The following is a 21951-nucleotide window of genomic DNA, read 5'->3' on the forward strand; positions in this document are numbered from 1 at the left end:
TGTTACTCATATATTCTATTTACCCTGCCACAACCTTTATTGAAGCTTCAGTCTACTTTTTAAAATTCCCGGATAATCTATGGGGCCTTAAATGATGACTTTTTTACAAACTTCTAGACATAAATGTCAGATTAATCTTCCCAAAATGTACCTTTAATAAAAAGGGTCTCTTTTTCAATGTCCTCCAGACGTAGTTAATAATTTAATGAAGGGCCTGGTGCCATGGCTTACACCTGTAATCTCAGCACTTTGGGAGGTTGAGGCAGGTGGATCACCTGAGGTCAGGTGTTTGAGACCAGCCTGGCCAACATGGTAAAACCCCATCTCTATGAAAACTACAAAAATTAGCCAGGCATGGTGACATACACCTGCAGTCTCAGCTACACAGGAGGCTGAGGCAGGAGAATTGCTTGAATCCAAGAGGCAGAGGTTGCAATGAGCCAAGACCACATCACTGCACTTCAGCCTAGGTGACAAGAGTGAAACTCTATCTCACAAAATAATAATGATAATAATAATTTAATGAAAAAGGCAACATGATTTAGTTTTTTTCACCATCACATAATTGAATTGTACTGCGTTTTCAGCTTTCTTATTATTACGCCTTTCCTGCATTTGTTTGTCTAGGTTTCTGTAAACAGGCTTCTCTAACTCCATTTTCCTCTCCTTTCTCTCACAAAGTCTTTGCCTATTCTGATTTTACACTTTCACTCATTATTTCTCACACCTGAAGTTGCCTTGTAATTTCTTTGGTCTATCCAAATCTTTCTACTTTTGGAGTTCAGCTTGCTTTCCATCTTTACTGAAGATATTTAGTTCAAAATTATTATGGTTTTCTGAACATCTGGTCTTAGTCTCCTCAAAATCATTTTATCTGTTTTATCATGTTGATAGCACAATTGGCAACTCTAAATATTTTTCTGCGAAGACACAAAAGTGTTATGCAAGAAAAAAACAATGAAGACACTTGGATTCAAGTTCGTTTCTGTGACTTCTAAGCTGCACATCTCCTAATAAGCCCCTTTGACATAACTGGGTCTCAGTTTCCTTATCTGTGAAATAAGGATTGGATTAGATAGTCCTTGAGGTTCATTTCACTTTACAGTCCATAAACTGATATTTAAAGGCATTTCACACAACTTAGTATAAAATGCACTCCACTAATTTAAAAGCAGTCTACTATTATCAATGAAGTGGACTTATACATCATTATTCATTTATCTGGCAAACAAGTCCATACTCTTATAAAAGTATTTAAACAAATATTTTACAGAATAACTTTTTCTGTTATTACATAAAACTAATTTTATTCAATTGACATGCTACATAAAAGATGAAGTTAACTATATCACATATCAATTGAATAAGCTTAGGCAACTTTTATTAAAATGAAAACAAACTCCTGCTAAATACAAGGCAGTTAAACATTTGGGAACAGGGAAAAGGATACAGAATTGGATTCAAATATATGGTATCTACCGTTGAGGAACTGATTGTCTCATGATAGAGGCATACAAATAAAGGAATTACTATATTTATGGGCAGAAGAAGTTGTTGATTGCTACCACTTGCTGAATGAGCCAGGATCTATGCCATGGATTTAACACACACAAAAGCTAAATAACCTGTGCAAATTTTATAACATTCCAAGGTAATTCTTATTACTATTTTGCAGGAAAAAAACTGAGGTCAGAGTTTACAATCTCCCAAGTTTTTATAGTTAGAGTGATGGGAATGTAGTCTCCACTATGTCTTACGAGGTATCATTTCAGGCTTGCATATATTTTCTGGAGAGAGGCTTTTTTAAGAGGATTGATTGTTCCTAAATGGAAGCGTCACAAGTTGTCTTTCTAAGAGCTGAATCATGAAAGTAGATTTTCCATTGACTTGTTAGGTAAAGAGGGCATTCTAGACACAGACAACAGGCTGAGCAGAGGTTAGATAGGACAAGTTATGCTAAAGAATTCTGACGATTTAGTATGCCTACAAAAAAGATCAGAGCGAGCCAAGGAAACGGTATAGCTTTCGAGTTTGGGTGGGCAGAATATTAGAAGAGTGTGTTACTCACCCTAGGAAAATGTAATTGGAAAATCTGTCCATTCTGAGCTGTTTCAAAGATGACAGCTAAATCAGCTTGCATAACAGTGAAAAGAACCTACCCACCTGCTTAGTTTCTAATGCAATTTACTGAAAATTGTATCTTCCTACACACTTCTTCAGAACTGATTTGACCTATACCAGATAGTAGTTCTACTGCAGCTATAGTCAACATGAAAAGCTCTTCTTTTCCATGATAATTTTCTACTCTCTTTTTGGTCTACTGAGTTTCTGAGCAATTTTTATTTTGCTCTTTTGTTCTCTCTCACAGGCCTGCAAAAGTTGTGCCTATCTTGTCGTGGGCTTGAGAAGAGTGTGTGGGCTGCCAAAGGCAAATATAATGAAGGTGAGTCTTGAGGATGGTGTTTCAAGAGCTCCCACCAACTCTGTTCTTCAGTATAATGTGGTAGCAACTCTAGAGCCTTTATGGGGTGTGAAAATTTAACACAATTTTAGTCTCATGTTATTAATTACAATATGTGACATTTAACTCATCATGCACTTTGCAAAGTATATTCACATATGTAATTAATTCCTATCCTAAGCTTCTAATAAAAATGCATTTACTTATAAATGTGTCATACAAGAGCTCACATACAAAAACATTTGCACCATTTAAGAAAGTATTTACATTCCAAAACGACTTTGCAATCTCAGTAAGCATTAATAAATTAATCAGCAAAAAACTACATAAATCATTTGATATATACATACTTATACTCTTAAAGAAGATATTTAATGTAGATTTTATATGATAATCTTTATATGTATGCACACATAGCTACACATATAAAATAGCAAACAACGCTAAAATCCTTGAAAATTTAGCAATAAACCAACCTATAATAGATGAAATCTGATAAATACAGAATGTACTTAGCAGTCAACTTCTTTTTGAGGACTAATTATTGAGGGAGAGCAATTCTATTGTTAACCAATTGATTGGTTATTGGAAAATGAGTTAATCAATTACATTATCAGGGTTAGACAGGGAATAGATCACTCAGAAGGTAGATATTCACACAACAACACATAAAACGGAGTTAAACATCGGCCACACTTGCTGGAGAAGTTTTCATGAAAGAATTTACTTTAGTCAAAGAGTTTCTTCCGTCTGAACACCAAATTGACATAAGTACATTCGACTAGCATAGCCTAATGCTATTATCTTTTTAAGTCAGATTACTGACTTGACTTGATTCTGGAGTCAGCAGAAATGTTTGGTTTAACTTGTTTTCTAGCCTGTGAGCGTGTGTGTGTAGTGTGAATATGTGTGTTTTGTAAATGTATGTGCTATATAGATACTATAACTGCCAGTCCCCACAGAAGTTCTATTTTTCATGACATAAGAATCATTTTATTAGTCTTATGTTGGTATTATGGTATATTCTGTGAACTTGGTTACCATGACTTCACCTTAGGAAAACTTTCTGCTTCCTTCTGCCAAAGTCAGATTTCTGAGATGGTAACTGAAGATCAATCTCTCACTATTCACAGGGTGAAAGCCACCTTGGGATGCCTTTAAGCAATCAATAGCAATTAATAAGCTTTCTCTGGAATAAACTGCTATTACCTTTTTTTTTTTTAACTATTTTATCCCTCATTGCTTTGCCTCTAAATGGATTTCTTGTATTAAATAATATGTGGAGTTAATTATCAGAAGTTTCTTCATACCCAAAGAAAGGTGGATTATGGGACTGAAATTAGAAAGCAGAAATGGGAAATCAATGAAGTGAGTAAAAGCAGATTCTGGGATAACATTAAGGATAATAAGAATATTCAAAGAAATTGGTATTTATGAAATTATTCTTATGTGTCAGGCACTGTGTTTGGTTGATTGACTAAGTCTATTGTGTGGATTTATTGACTTTTCCAAACAACTCTTGAGGCCAGTACTACTACTAAGATAGATGAATGAGGACTAGTCATGTGAAATCACTAGTAACTAGTGTTCTAGCTACTTCTGTCCTCATGAAGATGACCTGAACAAGACTTGAACCCACATCTGTCTCCTGAAGAAACAGAGCCCTTCATCATTCACTGATATTGGCATAAGCCTTGAAAGTGGTAAAATACAAAATTCCTACTGACTAAGAAATTTAGAATTAGAATTGTTTGAAAGGAGTATTTTTAGATTGTCTCCAGACTTGTCCAAGAGAATGTATACTAACATGATAGGTTACCCAGCTTCTGTGTGTAGGTGAAGAAATTACTAAAGAGGAGAAGGATAAGTTAATAAGCAGCTCTAAGTTGATTTCTTCAAAAACAAATCACAGTTTTACACAGGTTCTTAGTTTTGTTGAAAGACCAGACTTCTGTTTACAGCACAGCACTGATTATCTCCTGTACTCTGATGTGTCTTTCTGTCTTAATTTAAGCCAGATTTTTAACTGTGGGGAGAGGGAATTTTCTAGGGAATTGGTTCATATTTATCTCTTAATTGATTAAAACCCTTCTCTTTTTTTTAGCACAAATCTTATTTTCTTGAAAATGGTAAATAATTAAATATCAAATAAATATACTTTCTATCATTTGCTTTGGCAATTCTGTTTAAATTAATTCCAAATTCTTCAGAGGAAGTGTACTTTAATCTTCATTGTTTCAAATCAGTTGGTGTTCCTATTACTGTTTTGTTCTTACATGACAATCTAGAAAGTTCCAATTTTCACACAGGCATTTTATTCCTTGGATAAAAGGTGAGTACCTAGCATATTGGTACAAAACATGTTCAGTAGAGTGTCTTCTTTTATTAGGACGTGTGTCCATTCATTCGTTCATTTATTGCAGTCATTTTCTTGGACTTTTAAGTCAGATTATCTGTGTTGAAATCTTGGTTATGCATTTTCCAGCTGCATGATTTTATGTATGTTACTTAATTCCTCTGTTTCCCAATTTCCTTATTTATAAATTTGTGATAACATTATTGATCTTATAAAGATAATATTAGGATTGAGATAAATGCTTAGTATTCTAAAAATCTCATTAAATATTAGTTGCCATTATTCTACTTATTACTGCTTTTTCATTGTAAATGGGGGAGCAAGCAAAATTCCTGTGGCTAAAAGTAATTTGGCAAGGATGCTGTAGAGAAATGTGAGGCAGTGCTTTAGTATTATCAGTGAAAAAGGCAAGTTAGCCCTCCTTCTTTTTCTTTCTTTGTCTTCTTCTACATATTAGTTTCTTCAGTTTCCAGAACTCAGTCTGTCTGGAGCATCTTGCTGTCATCCCACTGTGGTGGGCAAACATGTTGGTTCTTACTCTTTTTGAGACTCCAGGGTCTCAGGGCTCAGGAAACATAATAAATATGTGAAATAAATTATAAATTAATCCAACTCATATTAGTAATGACTTAATGGGTTTTCTCTTCTATTTTCAACAAGAGGTGTTCTGTAAATGTGAGTCAAAGAAGCAAGATATAAAGACTTTATCTGGGTAATCTAATCAACCTCCCAAACTGAAAATCATGCTCCATTAACATAGACCCTTCTCCATCATCATCAAGCCATTCAATATTGTATAGTTATGTGTAGTTTATAAGTTAAATTCTGTCATTGCTATGTTTAATCTCAATATTTTTTGAGTAAATATTATTGTTTTTATTTTACATGTAATATTTGTTTCTTTCCATAAATCCTAGGTAGGTCTCTATTATGTAGATGATCACATCTATGTATGGCATTCAGAAGAAGAGCAACTCATCTTGTTTTCTAAACAGTCCAAAAATATCTATGTATTATCTATTATTTCCTTTCTAATTATCAGTCCATAAAACTCCACTTTAGATAAGCAGTTCAGAGTACATCCTCTTTTTTACACTCCAGTGATTTCCCCCAATTCTCCTCAGTTTTTCCAATCTTCTGCTCTCCACCTTGTTTCCTCAGCACTCTGAAAGTTTCTGCTGCAAGTTGCTGGAGGGAGATGTATCTGAAGCTCAGAATATCTAATGCTTTCAGGGTCTAGGCAGAACATGTGGGTGAATTAGGCAGACAGTCCATCCTATCTCTTGGGGAAGAATAAATATAATTAACAATCAACTTCAGGAGAGGTATAATGAACTAGAGATAAAATTAGAAATAATTGACTGTTCAGTTCCACTTTAACCTTGACAAGTGGGAATAAAGTTTCACTTATTTTTTGTTTGTTTGTTTGTTTGTTTGTTTGTAGAAAGTGATTTATTTAGAGACAGAGGAACAGGAGGAGGAAAGAGAAAGAAACAGCTAACTCTCACACTGACTGAGAGAATCCAGAAAGATGGACTACAGGAGAGGAAAGCAGCTTCCACACTGAATGGAAAGGAATAGAGAGAGATGGAGTTTAGGAGGGGAAGACAGGCTTCCATGAGAGAGTGTGGAAGGGGATCCCGGAGGGGAAATCCAGGAGACAGAAAGATGGCTTCCACGAAGGGAGTGTTCACGGAAGGGGATCCAAACGTGGAGTCCTAAAGTTTCACTTTTAAGAGATGTTCTATTTTCTTTTTTTCGAGAGAAATTGCAAATCTGGATCTCTATCTATCTATGTATCTATCTATCTGTCTATCTATCTCACTTTAGAATATTGGAGACATTTTCGCATCCTTTAAAGAAATACTCCATAGACCAAATAAGACAACCCAGAACCAGATTTGTCTCATGTTCATCAACTTAAAACCACTACCTTATAACCTTAAAATGTTTGATAGAGGGCAAAATAAACAAAACATCACCCTGTTAATATTGACTCTACCTCATAGAGTAATTGATTAATAATGCCAACAAAGAGTGTGTCTATTCTTTTACTAAAGACCTTTCCTCTCCACTGGGGTTAAGGGTGAGAACAGAAGGGGTAAATAGAAAATAGAATTATCTCCTGCTACACACAAATGGGGCAACTGTGGCTGCATATTTACTCTAGATGTGGCCCGCATAGTTCCTAGTTGACCAGAGACAATCCCTCTTTATGCCTGCGGTCCCATTCAGTGTAATGATTAATAGCAATCCCTTTAATGTTCAAAGGTATACCTGTCAGAAAATAAATTATAAGGCAACACTAGTACTTGGTAGCACAACTGTCATAGCTAGTCTCAGTGAGAAATAATGTGGATGCAGAAGGACAGGTAAAAAAATGCTAGGTGCTATATGAGATAAACTGTTAGAGAGTTTAGGCTCAAGGTCAGGTTCCCTGATTCAGAACTCTTTCCACAATTCAGACTGTTTTAAAATGTATTTTAAGCCTCAGACAACTATTTTACAGATATTAGAACCAAGGCTAGGAGAAATACAGTGTACTCGGGCACGTTCCACAGCAATGAACAGAATGGAGTTTTAACTAAGATCTTCTGAGGTCATGGCTGCATACTTTCCCAGCTGCATCCCTGTTTGAAAACCAAAGACAAAGCATTATGTCATATATAACAATCACAACCCGAAAGGTACAATCTGATGATGCATCTGTTAAAAGAAATAGAAACTTAGAATAGGACTAATTGGTAGGGCGACACGACTGACAGCATAAAAGAATCAGAGAACAATTCATGGTTCTATATAATTAAGTGCTAAATTATTTAGTAAGAATGAAGAAGTTCAGAAGACACTTTGTGTGGGCTGGTGTATTCAGAGGAAAGATGGCATATCAACTGGTCCTTGGAGAACTTGTATGATGAGCATCAGGTGGAGAACATTCCAAAAAGAGGAAACAAAATGAGGTATTTGGGGTTATTTTTATGAGGCACATCTAGGAGTATATTTTGGACTAAGTTGAGGGTTCATAATGAGGAACATGAATAAATCTGGTGCATAAATTATGTTGGGCTAAATGTATAAGAATTTGTTTTAATGTTTAGTTTTATTTTACCCCTACATATACGTAATTTTACATAAATGCATACATGTGGCAATACATCTTCCTTTGAATGTATAGTTGTTTTCTTCCCTTAGCCCTTTGTATTTTTTTTCTGAGACAGGGTCTCACTCTGTCGCCCAGGCTACAGCACAATGGCAGGACTAAGGCTCACTGTAGCCTCAAACAACCAGGCTCACATGACCCTCCCACTTCAGCTTCCCAAGTAGCTGGAACAACAGGTGTGTGCCACTACTTCCAGCTATTATTATTATTATTATTATTATTATTATTATTATGTTGTTGTTGTTGTTGTAGACACAAGGTCATTCTATGACGCCAGTCGGAAACTCCTGGACTCAAGTGATCCTCCCACCTCAGCCTCCCACAGTGCTAGGATTATAGGCATGAGCCACTGCACCTGCCCTTTTCCCTTTTTTACTCCCTTTTTTCCTCTCTTCTTCCATCCTGCCATCTTAACCTGCCCACCCATGTTAATAACCTAGTATGTAACTGCTATATGTTTTCTACCTAGTCAAATAATTGGATAGACTTTATGGTAGGATAAACCATCATTAACCATATTGTTGGGTATTAATTTTGTTTCCATTGTTTTGCTGCCAAGAAAAATGATGCAATAAACACCTTGACATATGGATCATTACTAATGGCTGCTTTGCTTGTATGGCATAGACATCCAGGAGATGGATTATTGGTTAAAATTGTCTCTAACACTTTATAGCTCCAAATTAATGTATGATGAAATACCTTTGTTAACATATCCTATAAAAGTAGGTAGTGTGGCTCCTTTTCATTTTTGCTAATGAGAAAAGTTTTTAAAGGTACTTTGTTATTTCAACTTATATTTCTATGACTTCCAGAGAAAAAAATTTTACCACCTTAAATTATTTATTTATCTTTATTAGGACTTGACGATGTTTTTTTAACACCTTATTTTTTAAAGAAATATTTATTTTATTTTTATCAATCAGAGTACAATCAAGGGAACATAATGAGAACTATTTTAAGTATTGCAGGAGAAGGGCTTTATTTTAGGACTAAGAACTTACCCAGTTTTAAGATTTGTGAGACAATCAGAATCCAAAAGAGAAAGTAGAAGGATTAGAGAAAAAGTCATGAACCAGCCCTTCTTAAAACACTGGTATAGCGGAAGAATCAGAGCTTATAGGAAATCTGGAGTGAGATCATGATGCAGTGCTAATTGGGCAGCCTATGGACAAGCTACTGCCTCTGTACCTCCTGCTGGGCTGGAGTTACTGTAGAGAAAAAGAGCTGGACGCAGTGCTGGAAAAAACAAGTTCTAGCTAGAATCTACCTTCCTGTCTCATGTTATTGGTGTTATTCTCTAATCACTCCTAAACAAAATGACCTACAGAATATAATGTCTGCTACATCCCTCAGTTTCCTACATCTCCACAAATATTCTTTTGATTAGTTGAAACCACAAAGGGAATGAGATTCTGGAGAACATAATTGTAGTTTAGCAAAGTTGATACAGAACAGAAGAGACACACAACCAATTTTTATAAATGTCCACAAACTACAAAGATGTTGTACTCTCTTAAAAAATTCTGTTAAATGAAGTTAACAGAATGTAGAAAATAATCTAGATTTTTGTTTACTTTTTACTATACTTTTTTAAAATTTAGCTTTATATATTGTTTCCCATTTTATTTGTAATTTATTATTTTCTTGGTTGTCTAATAGTTTAATTTTACATTAAATGCTGTATGATTTGACACATAAAATATATGCTATTATATCTTATTTATAAATTATACTCACACCTTCACATAATATTTCTGTTTAACATTTTAGTCCTTCTAATCTGAAATTCTACCTTGATTGATATTAATATTACCAGTCCTAATTACTATTTTGTTTGCATTTACCTACTTTGCCCACTGCCTTTTTACCTTGCCTTAAATATTTCTACTTTCATCAGTGTACATATATCTTGATTTAATCTAACATAACTCTCTGTATTTTAGTAGAATAAATGCATCCATTTATATTGTTAGTACTGGCTAATATGCTTGATTTGATACATTCCATCTTCCTTTTCACTTTTCACTTCTTTCTCATTGATGAGCACATGTTTTCCTTTTCCTTATAGTTCCTGGTTTGATTCAAGATGCAATGTACTTTGTTTTCTCCTTGGACAATGTACTATTCTTTTCTCATTCATTGCTTATTACTTTTATTTATTTTTTTGTTCTCATAATCAAATGATTTAAATAAAACTATTTTATCATCAAGACACATGCTTCTATTTGTGTCTGTCTGGATCCCTTCCCAGTAAAAGGAATTCTTAAGAGTATTTCACTTGTTACTTTTTCTTTCTTATCCACCATCTCCTTGATAGACTTCTGTAACATTTTTATACCTCCTACTCCCAATCACCTGGATTTGCTGAGAGAATTGATAACAAATTGGAATTTATTTAAGTGTTCCCTTCCTTTTCAATATCTTTTCTGGCTCTTATATTAAGTTTCCCTGGAAAGTGTACTATTATTCCCTTGTACTTAGATAAATAAATAGATACAGTTTTGATATTAGTATATTTTACTTATAAATCTTGGAATCTATCTTCTGATTTGTTTTTTGACTAGATTTTTTCTCATATATTTTAATAAAACAAGTTCTATGTTCTCTATATTCCTGAAATATTACAAATCCTCAAAATGTCTTCCTACACTCAAGAATAAATTATGTCTCATCTAGCCATGTGATTCTGGTATGTAGTCATATTTTATCATCAATCTAAAGAAGCTATTCTAGCTTCCAGCATGGCAAATAAGAAGTCTGATATCAATCTCTTTTCTGTTTCCCTTCATCAATATTTTATTAGTTTCACTTGCAGCCCTATAAAATTCCTTAGTGGTCAGGAATTGTAAAAGATATGTCAGGATAAGTATCTTTGCTTAACATTCTCGTCTATATCCAAAAAAGCTTTATCTTTATTTCTGTGAAATTTTCTTCCATCATTGTTTAATTATTGCTACATTGCAGGAATTTATCCATCTTGCTTCTCATAACATTTTTATTACTCCTACAAAAGTAATCGTAGTTCCATTCCTTAAGTTTTTTTTTTAATTTTATTCTATAATTTCTTCTTATAATGTTATTTGGCTGTGTGATGATTCTTACCTTTGATCCTCTAGATCACCAATTTGGTTCTAACTATGAAGCTTTCTTTCAGTTTATGTGCGCGTATTTTAGTTGAATAAACAAGGTATTTGGCTCCAGAAAGTCTTCTTATTACTTGCATTTGAATATAACTGAAGATCCATTTTTTATTAATATACTTATTTCAAAAACAGTTTTACATTTATAAAAATATTGAGTGGATAATACAGAGAATTCCCATATACCCCTCCCCCTGCATAATTTCCTTTATTATTAACATCTTAATATTAGTATTTTTATTACAGTTTATGAACCAATATTCATACATTATTATCAACTAAAACCTATGGTTTATTCATATGTTCTTCATTATCACCTCATCTCTTTTCTGTTCTAGGATCTCATCTTGGTTAGTCCATTACATGCCATTGTCATGTCTCTTTAGGTTCCTCTTGACTTGACTGTTTCTCAGATTTTCCTGGGTTTTGATGGCACTGATAATTTTAAGCCTTATTGGTCAGGTATATTACAGCATAATCCTCTAATAGTATTTCTTATGGTTAGAAAGGAATGATCAGTTTTGGGGAGGTACACAGAAAGAATGTGCCATTTTCATTACATCATATGAAAGATACAAATTATCAATTAGATTTATGGCTGTTGATGTTGACCTTAGTCACCTGACTGAAGTAATGTTTAGCAGGTTTCTCTACTGTAAAGGTAGTGTTCTTCCCCTTTTCCATACTGTACTCATTGGAAGGAAGTCACTGTACTCAGCTCACACTTAGAAATAGAGAATTTGCTCCTTGTCTTTTAGGGTAGAGTGGTTACATCATTTATTTGGAATTGTTCTGTATGGGACATTTGTCTTTTCTTCCCCATTTATTCAGTTAATTACTTATATCAGTATGGACTCATGGATATACATTTTATACGTTGTTATAATCCAATATTACCTCATTGATCTTAATGCCCAATTTTCTCAACTGTGACCACTAGGACCTCTTTCCATTGGTTTCTGTGACCCCATTGACTGCCTTCATCAATGTGTGTGTGTGTGTTTCTTTTAATCACTTTCTTACTTTCTGGCACTTCAAGGTGCTCCAAGCTCAACTGGTTTATCCCCTGCCCCAGTCTCGAAATCCACTATTTCTTCAAAGAATCCTGGGTTCTTTTACTAGAGAAAGGTGTCAAAAACCAAATATGGGGTGCTAGATGCTATTAGGGTCTTGTTTCTTTAAGGTTCTCTTGAGAAGATTTTTTAAAACTATTTAAAGATTAATATCTGCTTTGGCAGTTTTATTTTACTATGTCTGAGCTTTGATTTGTCAGATTTCCCTATTTCTGACCACTGGAATCCTTTGGATGAATTTCCCCCTGGACTTACTGGGGTTGTGGTCTTACTGTTGTTGAATATTAAATGGCTAGAAAAACTGCTTGGGGTGGGTGAATATAAAGGAGCCTTTTTTTCTTATGGATCTGTGATTCAGGAGACATTGGTCCTTATTTAAGAACCTGTATTAGCCATTTCAAAACATGCGGGCTTCCTGTACTCTCCTAGCCTCAGAGGAAGTACGGATTCAACGTGCCTGCAGAACCAGTGTTTGAACATGAGAAAATCAAGAACAGAAGAAAATAACTTCTAGGATTATGGGCTAAGAACCTAAAACAATTTCTCTTCCATTAAAGCAAAGAAAATACTGGCAAAAATTGACAAATTAATTATTAGAATTCTGGAAATTAATCCAAAGCTTTCAACAATTCAATGTGTTTATTTAGAAAAAAAAAAAAAAAAAAGCTGAATCGTGGTAAGAATAGTAAGCTTTGTGGCATTTTAATTTCCCATACTCCCACCTCACTCTTACCAGCTCTATGATACTCTTGAAAACCAGTAGACTTACAAACACAGAAGCTGTGAAAATCAGCTGCCTAAAGCACATGCTCCATCTCCAGAGAAATATCATTATTTGACCTATTTGTAAAAGCCGCATTCACCAGGTTTCTGTTTATCTGATCTGACTCAGAGCTTGGCAGATAAGAAAAACCCTACCTTCAGAGTGTTTGTCAAAAACAATCAGAGGCAATATTTAACATCACAGCTGACAGAGGTAGCAATAGCAATTGAGGTAAATAAGAGGCTGACTGAAAAATGTAAAAGAAAAATCTGGCAATGAGCTGTTCATAGGGAACTCTGGAAAGTTTTGACATATTTTTGGATATCTAAATGACCACATATGTTTGTGGAGCTGCACATATGCTGAGAAAAGACCTTATCTCATGTTAGCTAACCTTAAGACTATGCAAGCCATAAGTGAAGGTGTAGGCAAAGTTGTACATTGCTTGCCAGGTGTAGCCCAAAATACACAACGAGGCCCTCAGCAAGGAGTGGAAGATTTAATCATACCACAACATTTAAGGAAATCTCCATCAAATTAGCTGACTACTGAGAAATTGAAAGACACGCCAATGACCGGACAACACAAAGAATATACACTTTAAAAATGAGCCCGAAACAAAATTAGTTACTAAATAAACATTCATTGACAAAGGCAACAACCAAAATCTGTACTAGCCAGTGTTCTCTAGAGAAACTGAACCAATTAGATGTATATATAGAGAACACTTTATTTTAAGGGATTGGCTCACATGGGGGCTGCTAAGCCAAAATTTTGCATTACCAGCCAGTAGGCTGGGAACCCAAGAAAGTGCTGATGTTTCAATCTTGAGTCCAAAGGCAGTCTGGAGACAGATGTAACAACAAAAATACACAAAATTAGGTACTCCCAATCAAATATTTATATGTGGCAAGGTTCTGGGTGATAATATATTAAATACCTTAAAAATATTTTAGGGAAACTTACAGGTACAATGAAATTGGTTGGTTGCTCCTGATTGCACCGAATAAGTGGGAAAGGAAAAGGATGAGCTCAGGGGTTCAATTTCCTGATGAAAAATCTGATTTGAAAACTGGAAAATGTAGTCATTAGCGCTAACATGCAAACCTCCCTAAGAGGGATCATATGCAAACCCTTGTTTTTATTGTGCAAAATGTAATGCTATAAAATTTCTACCAAATATTCTACCATTGTTTTACAATAAAACACCACAAATTTGGAAGACTTGAAGTTTCAAACACTTAGGGCTTATGTAACCATTTGCTATGTATTCCTAATGTAATTACAAAGATGTGCAGGGTATTTTGTTTTTTTTGGTATAAAGCTTGCAATGACTAAAAATATATATCCTAGCTGAATTTTGCACATAGATTCCAGAGTGTATTTGTTAACTATACTGAAAAGAAAGTACACAGATTTCTCCTATTACTTAGAGGAATTACAGTAAGAAAGTAAGAAGAATTTTATTTGATATAAAATATGTTTTACTGAATAATTCTCAAGGCAACATTATATGATTGACTATTCAGTGATGTTAAATATGGATTATTTAGATTTACTTTAATGAATCTAAAGACTATAGTTGGCAGATTAATTATTGATACATAGTTTCAAGTCACCAATATTTATTTTCATAAGTAAATTAAATACTTCAAAAATCTTTTCATCCTAAGACTTTTGTTTTGTTGAACTATTTGTCTCTTCATAATATCATGATGTTTAATTTCAGACCTCACTCAAGTTAGGATTGCTACAAAGCTTCTGTTTGTATATTTAGATCAATGAGGATTTCCTTTACTATTTTCACTATTTTCCTTTAGAGGGGAAAAAGGAATAATCCCTGGTAAAACCGACCATAGAGATTATATTTCTGAAGCCAGAGTGCATAAAATTCTCTTTCAGCAAAGACTAGAATATGAGGAGATGGAATGACCTTTAGTAAACATCTAAGTCATCAGTCTTATTACAGATTAAAGACTAGGTCCAAGGAGACAAACTTGTTTTCCCACAGTTCGACAGTGTGCTAGGACACAGAGTTTATGATCTAGAATCCCAAAGCAATGCACCCTTTCCACATATCTCTGCTAAGTCAAGAAGAGACCCTCCATGGCCAAGTGCTGATTTTTTTTCCATTTCAAATCTGTGTTATTATTGGATTAAAATGGCATATAAAACCATTTTCTATTAAGTAATTTAAATGTAGTTATCATTTTTCCCTTTTTACATTTATTTTTATAGCATAAATAATGCATAGTTGATGGTTAAAATAACCATATAACTTACTGTCCAAACCAGCACACTTTTTAAAAGTTTGAAGCTATTAATAATTACACTAAGATAAAAGGCAACTGAGAACATAAAGTTACTCTATGAATGAGTGAATGGACAACAAAATTAAGATATCAATAAGCAAAATGGAAAAATAAATCTATTCACCCCATCTCCTCCATCTAGACTTAGCTATATTTTGAATTTTACCATTAGGGATGTATCTATGCACATACTTTTTTTGCCAAAATGGATCAATATTCTTTTGCAGTCTGCTTTTATCGATAAACAATGTATTAATCATTTTTCTCAGTAATTAAATATTCATGCACAATGAATTTTTGAATGATTGCTTAGCATTATGTAGTTACTTTTATAACTGGCCTAGTCATGTTCAAATAGAGACCATGCTGTTCGCTCAGTTAGTCACCCTAGCATGTATTATCTCTGGAAAGTAAATCTATAACTACAAAGGTTACCTCCATTTCCCTCTTTCTACAAACAAACACCTCAACAACCAAAAAGACACAGGCCTAGACCTGTCAGGCAGAGGCCAAGCTATCAGAAGAGACATCAGCAACAAATAACTAAGTACAGTCACACCCAGGATACTAGCTGAGTATCAGCTTTGCTCAAAAGCATGGCAATTCAGCAAAATGAGGTAAAAGTTGTTTATATGACCAGAGTATCCGTTTAAGAACTTACAAAGTTAGGCAGAGCCTGGCAAATGAATCAATGATTATTACATTCTTAGGTTTTCAAACCAGAACAGCATGAGTCTTTATTAAATTATCTGCCTAAAAGAAGTAAAATCATGAAGCAGTGCAAATCCACAGACTTGTATGTAAATTTCAAAGAACAATTAGCACACTGAAATTTGTTTGAATGTCCTAATACTAGATTACTTTCACAAATAAGAAAGAGTAGTTGAGGATTATGGAAAGTCATTTATTCAGCAAACACTTACTTGGTCAGCTTTTATGTGTCAACCATCTTTTAGGCACTGTGACAAATAGAAAAGTGAGCCAAGCTGAAGTCTATTTTAAAGAATTTCTATTTGACTGGTAGAAAAGTATGTGCCTACTTTCAAAAGCATACATGTATAATACTTGGTAGAAACATTATAAAAAATGCCACAAAATGATGTTATTCATACTCTATGGAAATCAGAGAAGGCTAAATTTACATCTAACTGGCTTTGTAGTTAGTAGATGTAGATAAAGCATGTCTTCATGCAAGAAATGGCATGGTTCCCTGAAGGATAAATAGGTGTAGAGAAAACTTGCAAGCAGGATAGGAGCTTTAGGACAGTGGTTCCCAGTGGAGAAAACAGCAGCAGCAGCAAAAGCAAAAAGATCAATAAGGAAGAAAGTAATAGAGGATTAAAAGAGTTTGTAAAATAGTCTTTGAAACAATATTGGAAAGTGCTGTGAGAAAATATGGAGCTCCCTGAATGGTAAAGCAGTGAACATGGACTTGATGATTTTTGTTTAAATAGGTTAAATTATGTTTATTTTTAACAACATTATTGGGGTATAATTGATATACAAAGAAATGCACATATTTAATATTTGATGAATTTGAACATGTGCAAACACATGTGATGCAATCACTACAATCAAGACAACTGACATATCCAAAGGATGTATGGGACAAAGTAGCTGGTGACACATTAAACAACATGGACTTAATCCTACAAGCAACTTGAAATAATTATTAAGATTTTGAGCAGGGGCCTAAGATATGAATTGTTTAACCCATCATCACCTCCTTTGTCTCACGTATCTACCTTCCCTTGATGCTGTCTTCTCACACAAGTCATTTTGTGTTCCTGTCTCTTCAAAATGCCATGTGCTTCAAGCACTTGAGAATTTATTTTTTTTCAAATTATTTTTGTGAGACTTCTTAAGGCTAGACTCAGAGAAGGTTGAGGCTGCTGATTTTCCTCCATGACTTTATCTTAGACAAATCCATCAGTAGTACCATTTCTGAATGCTACTCTGAGCATGTAGCCTAGGTATCAGCAGGATGAATCTACTTAATTCTGTTGTTACACTATCACATGTGGCCAGAAACCATAGGTTTTTAGGGAGAAAATTGTTAAATTTCACCCCATTTCTCATTTTATGATAGTATATGACTTTTTTGCAGAGCTGGTTTATGTCTTTAACATACAGGGAGAAACTAGACAGATAAAAATTGAAGTTGTTGCAAGACAAGTATATGAATATGGGGATTGAAGATGTATGTACGTAATAAGGATAAAATCAACGTATATCATGGTAAAAAGTATGAACATGATAAAAACATATTAAAGTATTAAAAATATTACCCTTAACTCAATTTGCAAGCATGATTACTCCAGACATTTTCACATGTTTATTTTTAGTCTTTTAGTTTTTTCCACTTTAGAAAACATAGTCAAGACTGTACTGTGTATTATATATGAATCATGCCCCTCACTAAACATTATATAAAATAAACATTTTTACATGTCATTAAAATTTGGAGAAAAATGTTTGAAACTAAAAATATTAAGAAAAAGCAACTCAACTTAGTTCATAGTTTAGCTTTCTGTAATGAGACTACTTAATATCCATTCCTAAACTTTCCAAAATGGAGATGTCAGTCTTATCAAAATGCTTCCTTTTACCAAATCACATAATTTTTATTTTTAGTTAAAAAAGAGGTCTTTTGCCAAACTCCTCTTTCTGTACTTCCAAAACATGCTTTCTTTACACACACACATACACACATGCGTGTGCACACACACACACACAGAGAGAGAAAATTTTTTTTCTTCTCTTTGCACTGCCTTCCTATAAAGCAGATGGTGCTTCAAATTTCCTCGGCCCCTCACAAAGCTGTTCCTCTAGCAACCTCCCCTAAAAGACCGATTTTAAAACAAGCAAAGATGTTCTTTGAATCCCCTGCTAGTCAATCTGGCAGTCCAACCTAAAATGTTTCTAATTTTAAGAAAAGTAATTAACTTTATGACAAGATAGTTTAATCATAGCTCCATCAAGGAGGTTAGGGTGCAAGGATGTTAGAAATAATAACAAACATTCTTTTCTTGGGAAAATAAATCCAATGAGTTTCAAAATCTCAACTCATTTCTAGTTCTGAAAGATACATATTTACCTCCTGCTGGGTTTTAGATCAGGGAGTAGTTTGGAGAAAATCAGAGATCAACAGAATAAAGAGATCTTAGGAAGATAAGGTGATACCTGTGCCTGGAAGTATGGATAGGGGGACTTTAATTCTTTTAATTAGTCCTACTGATCAGGGATTGAATTAAAGTTTAAATTTCAAACATTTCTGATTTTAAAACCAGTATTTAAAAGTGTTTTAAAAATTTAAATGAGATCTACAGGGGTCATAATTATAACAGCGGCTAATACATATTGGGTGTTAGTTTTCTGCCATGAACTAGTTCTTAAATTCATTGTCTAATCCTTACCTAGGAGAATTGGGTTGCATTAGAATCAGTGAGTAGGTTCACATGAGAATGACCTGTAAGTTGAATCCTATCAAAATTTTAACTCTAGATGAAGACAATTTAAAAAAAAAAAAATCCTCAAGCAAATCATTTGTTTTTTTCGGTTTCAGTGCCCTCATCTATACAATATCTGTATTCAAAGCCCTCGAGGAGACAGTCTCTGAGCTCTGTTTTAGATCTTCATTTGGAGATTAACTCACACTGAGTTCATTGTCTGTGACCACGTATTTCTTTAATGCCTGCACACTGAGCTCTTACTGAATGCTCAGCATTTCTTTCTGGAAAGACTATTATGATACGTTAAAGAAAGGTAACACATTGTTTGCTATCCCTCCCACTGAGAGTAGAATCCAATTTCTCTCTTTTTGCTTCAGATGACTTTAGGCCCAGTTACTGAACAATCAAGAGAAACTCTGAGTGATAACCACCTGACTGAACCTAGCAAACCTGTAAAAACCATAAGCGATAATAATAAATTGTAGTTTACAGCTTAGTTTCAGGGTGGTTTGTTATGCATCTGTACATAATTAGCTATATTATCCTCACTCCTTTTGTATCATGCACCACAGGGGAGGTCAAAGAGCATACAATAATAGCTCAATATTTTTGAGGTTTTGGAAGTTTGGAAATTTCTGCATCTTTTTCATCTGATTTGATTTGGATTACTCACCTGATTCTGAGTGGATTTTATAAAACTTCAAAACTCAGGAAGCAATAGACTCTTTCGATGTGTCTGTTCAATAGCGTCTTACATCTTCCAGGAAGAACTTAGGGCCTTTGAATCCGGGAGCAGTGATAGATGGAGGAAAGGAGATCCTACTGAAAAACATGTTCAGCTAGCTCCTGGTCCTATTTTGGCCACTGCAGTTTTGCTTTTCAAAAGTTACTTCACTTGTAAGTGGGAGCTGAATGATGAGAACACATGGACCCCATGGGGGAACAACACACACAGAGGCCTGTTGGCTGGGGAGGGGGAGCATTAGGAAGATTAGCGAATGGATGCTGAGCTTAATACCTGGGTGATGCAGTGAACTGTGCAGCAAACCACCATGGCAGGAGTTTACCTATGTAACAAACCTGCACATCCTGCACATGTACCCTAGAACTTAAAATAGGCTGTGAAGAAAATAAATGAATAATACAATATAACTTCTCAAACTAAACAAAAATATTTACTTCACTTCTTTGGGTATCAGGTGCCATCTCTTTCAAATAAGGTGTTGATTTATGTGACCTTGAGAACTCTTTGATGCTCTTATCTTCAGTTTCTTTTATAATACCAGAGTAATATTTTATCTACGTTATAGGGCTTTTATGAGGATTAAATAGAGCATCGTGGGTAGTGTTTTTTCAGCCTCCATCACTAAGTAGGTAATAAATGGTCTGCAATCATCATCATAAATGATTCAAGGTCTGAATAGCAGAAGCAGAAGAGGAAAACTCAAGTGAAAAGTGCTAGACATATAACACAGCTTATCTAATAAAATATGTTACTGGCTAAGCTGGCGTGGCTTTCTGTCCCCCACTTAAGTTTAAGAAAGAAAAACAGAACTGTCTCTGCATCTGCCACTGCATACCTCTCAGAGCACAGATCAACTTTGCCTTTCCTTAAAAAAGTCCTAGGGTTTACCAACCAACTTTTAGGAAATAAATAACCAGCCTCAAAGCCTGGCAAAGAGGGCATCAGTAGCAGCTGTAGAGGTTTGCTCCGATTTATATCTAGCTCTCCAGTAAAGTCTGCTGCTCCCACTCCTAGCCAACCCCGCTCAACGCCCACCCTCACTGCGGCACTGGACGCGCGGGGGATGCGGGGTTATTCCCGGAGTAGCCGCTAAGGGGAGCCGGACGCCCGACAGCCCTTCCGCGTTGCCATGACAACGACACCGGCGAGCGCGCAGCCTGGGGAGCGAAGTGCCGCCTAAGGCAGGTGTCGAATTGCAGTGCGCTCGCGGAGGCTCTGGACCTTGGAGCCTGTGAGAGCCTGGCTACTGTTCCTCCGCCTCCCTCTCGGGCAGCTCCCTAAGCCGGCGGGGACGTGCAGAGTGAAAATGGTCCATCATTCAGGCTCCATTCAGTCTTTTAAACAGCAAAAAGGTCAGTTGGAATCCTACTCCCCTCTCCCTGTGGGCGTCACGTCCCCCCTGCATGCCCTTGCAGTTGTGTAGGAGCATCCTTTGCAGGCTTATGCGACACAGAGGTGGAGAACTCTGTGAAGTTAAAAAAAAAAAAAAAAAATTAAATGCCTCTTCACTCTGCATCCTAGATGAGTGATTTTCTGAGCCTCCGCACGGTGCCTGGGAGTAGCAGAATTCGTCATTTCAGGACTTGACTTAATGTATATCTCTGTGAAGATTGTTTCAATGCACTGCAGTAAACACGCTTAGTAGGGATAGTCCGAATAGCTCAGTAGAGCTCTGAAACATGAGGACAGAAATGTTGAACAATATTTGCCGTCCTCTGTGGTTCAAATATTGAGTAATCTTCACAGAAGTGTGTCTACTTGAGACGCATTTACACAATCATAAGATAAATGAATTCTTGGGAGAGTTCCAGAGTTGGCCTGTTGCAGTTAAAGGGGCTCTGTCACTTCCTTGGGAAGATGTATTGTTTGCCCACGTCTCATGCTTGATTCTGGGCTTCAAGTTCTTGTTGATGTTAAGTTTCTTTTTTAGGGGCTTCATATTATATCTTTTAGCTTCTCCCTCGAGTTTCTTGCTGGGCATAGAGACAAGAGTCTGTGTGTTCGTAGTCAAATCCATAATTATTCCAAGTTATCCTCACTCTTTAATCTTTGTTTCTTATTTGATTTAAAAGGCTTCTTACAGAGCATTTTTATTTTGAGGCACATTCACAGTTTTTGGAGTTATACTGTCCAGAAGCATTAATTAAATGACACAATTGTCACTTTGCTGAATTAATAATGGTAATTATGATACAGTTAATCATAGAGTGCCTAAGATATATGAATTCTGGAATGCTAATTTTGCTCATTCAAAGTAAATATTCTCATCTCCCTCCCTCCAGATATTATTTGTATTTCTTTTGTCAACAAGTTGTTTCTATGTACATCGTTGACTTTTTTTTTTTTTTAAACAAAACTACGTTAACACACCAGGAATAATTTCGAAGGGATTCCTGTATAAGACAGAATCTGAGACTGACTGAGTTTCCAGTTCCATAATTCTGTACTCAGTTCAAGCTCAAGTTCTCTAGGATGTTTCAAATATA

General features: G+C 35.2%; 1 protein-coding gene across 3 annotated transcripts in view; it reads left to right on the top strand.

Annotated features, from left to right (window-relative positions):
- The window catches only part of ANO3 (anoctamin 3), a 434237-nt gene that overhangs the window by 119866 nt on the left and 292420 nt on the right, over positions 1-21951 (top strand). The window contains exon 2 of one of the 3 annotated variants that reach the window (XM_039471298.2): positions 2369-2443. The exons of 1 other annotated variant lie outside the window; for it this stretch is intronic. In XM_039471298.2, coding sequence (XP_039327232.1) covers positions 2369-2443 — 75 coding nt within the window. Of the gene's footprint in view, positions 1-2368; positions 2444-18597; positions 20818-21951 lie in introns of those variants that run through there. One more of the 3 variants, XM_003919928.4, reaches the window with a different exon arrangement.

This window comes from Saimiri boliviensis, chromosome 6 (assembly GCF_048565385.1).
Source record: "Saimiri boliviensis isolate mSaiBol1 chromosome 6, mSaiBol1.pri, whole genome shotgun sequence".
In the NCBI taxonomy this organism is placed as follows: domain Eukaryota; kingdom Metazoa; phylum Chordata; class Mammalia; order Primates; family Cebidae; genus Saimiri; species Saimiri boliviensis.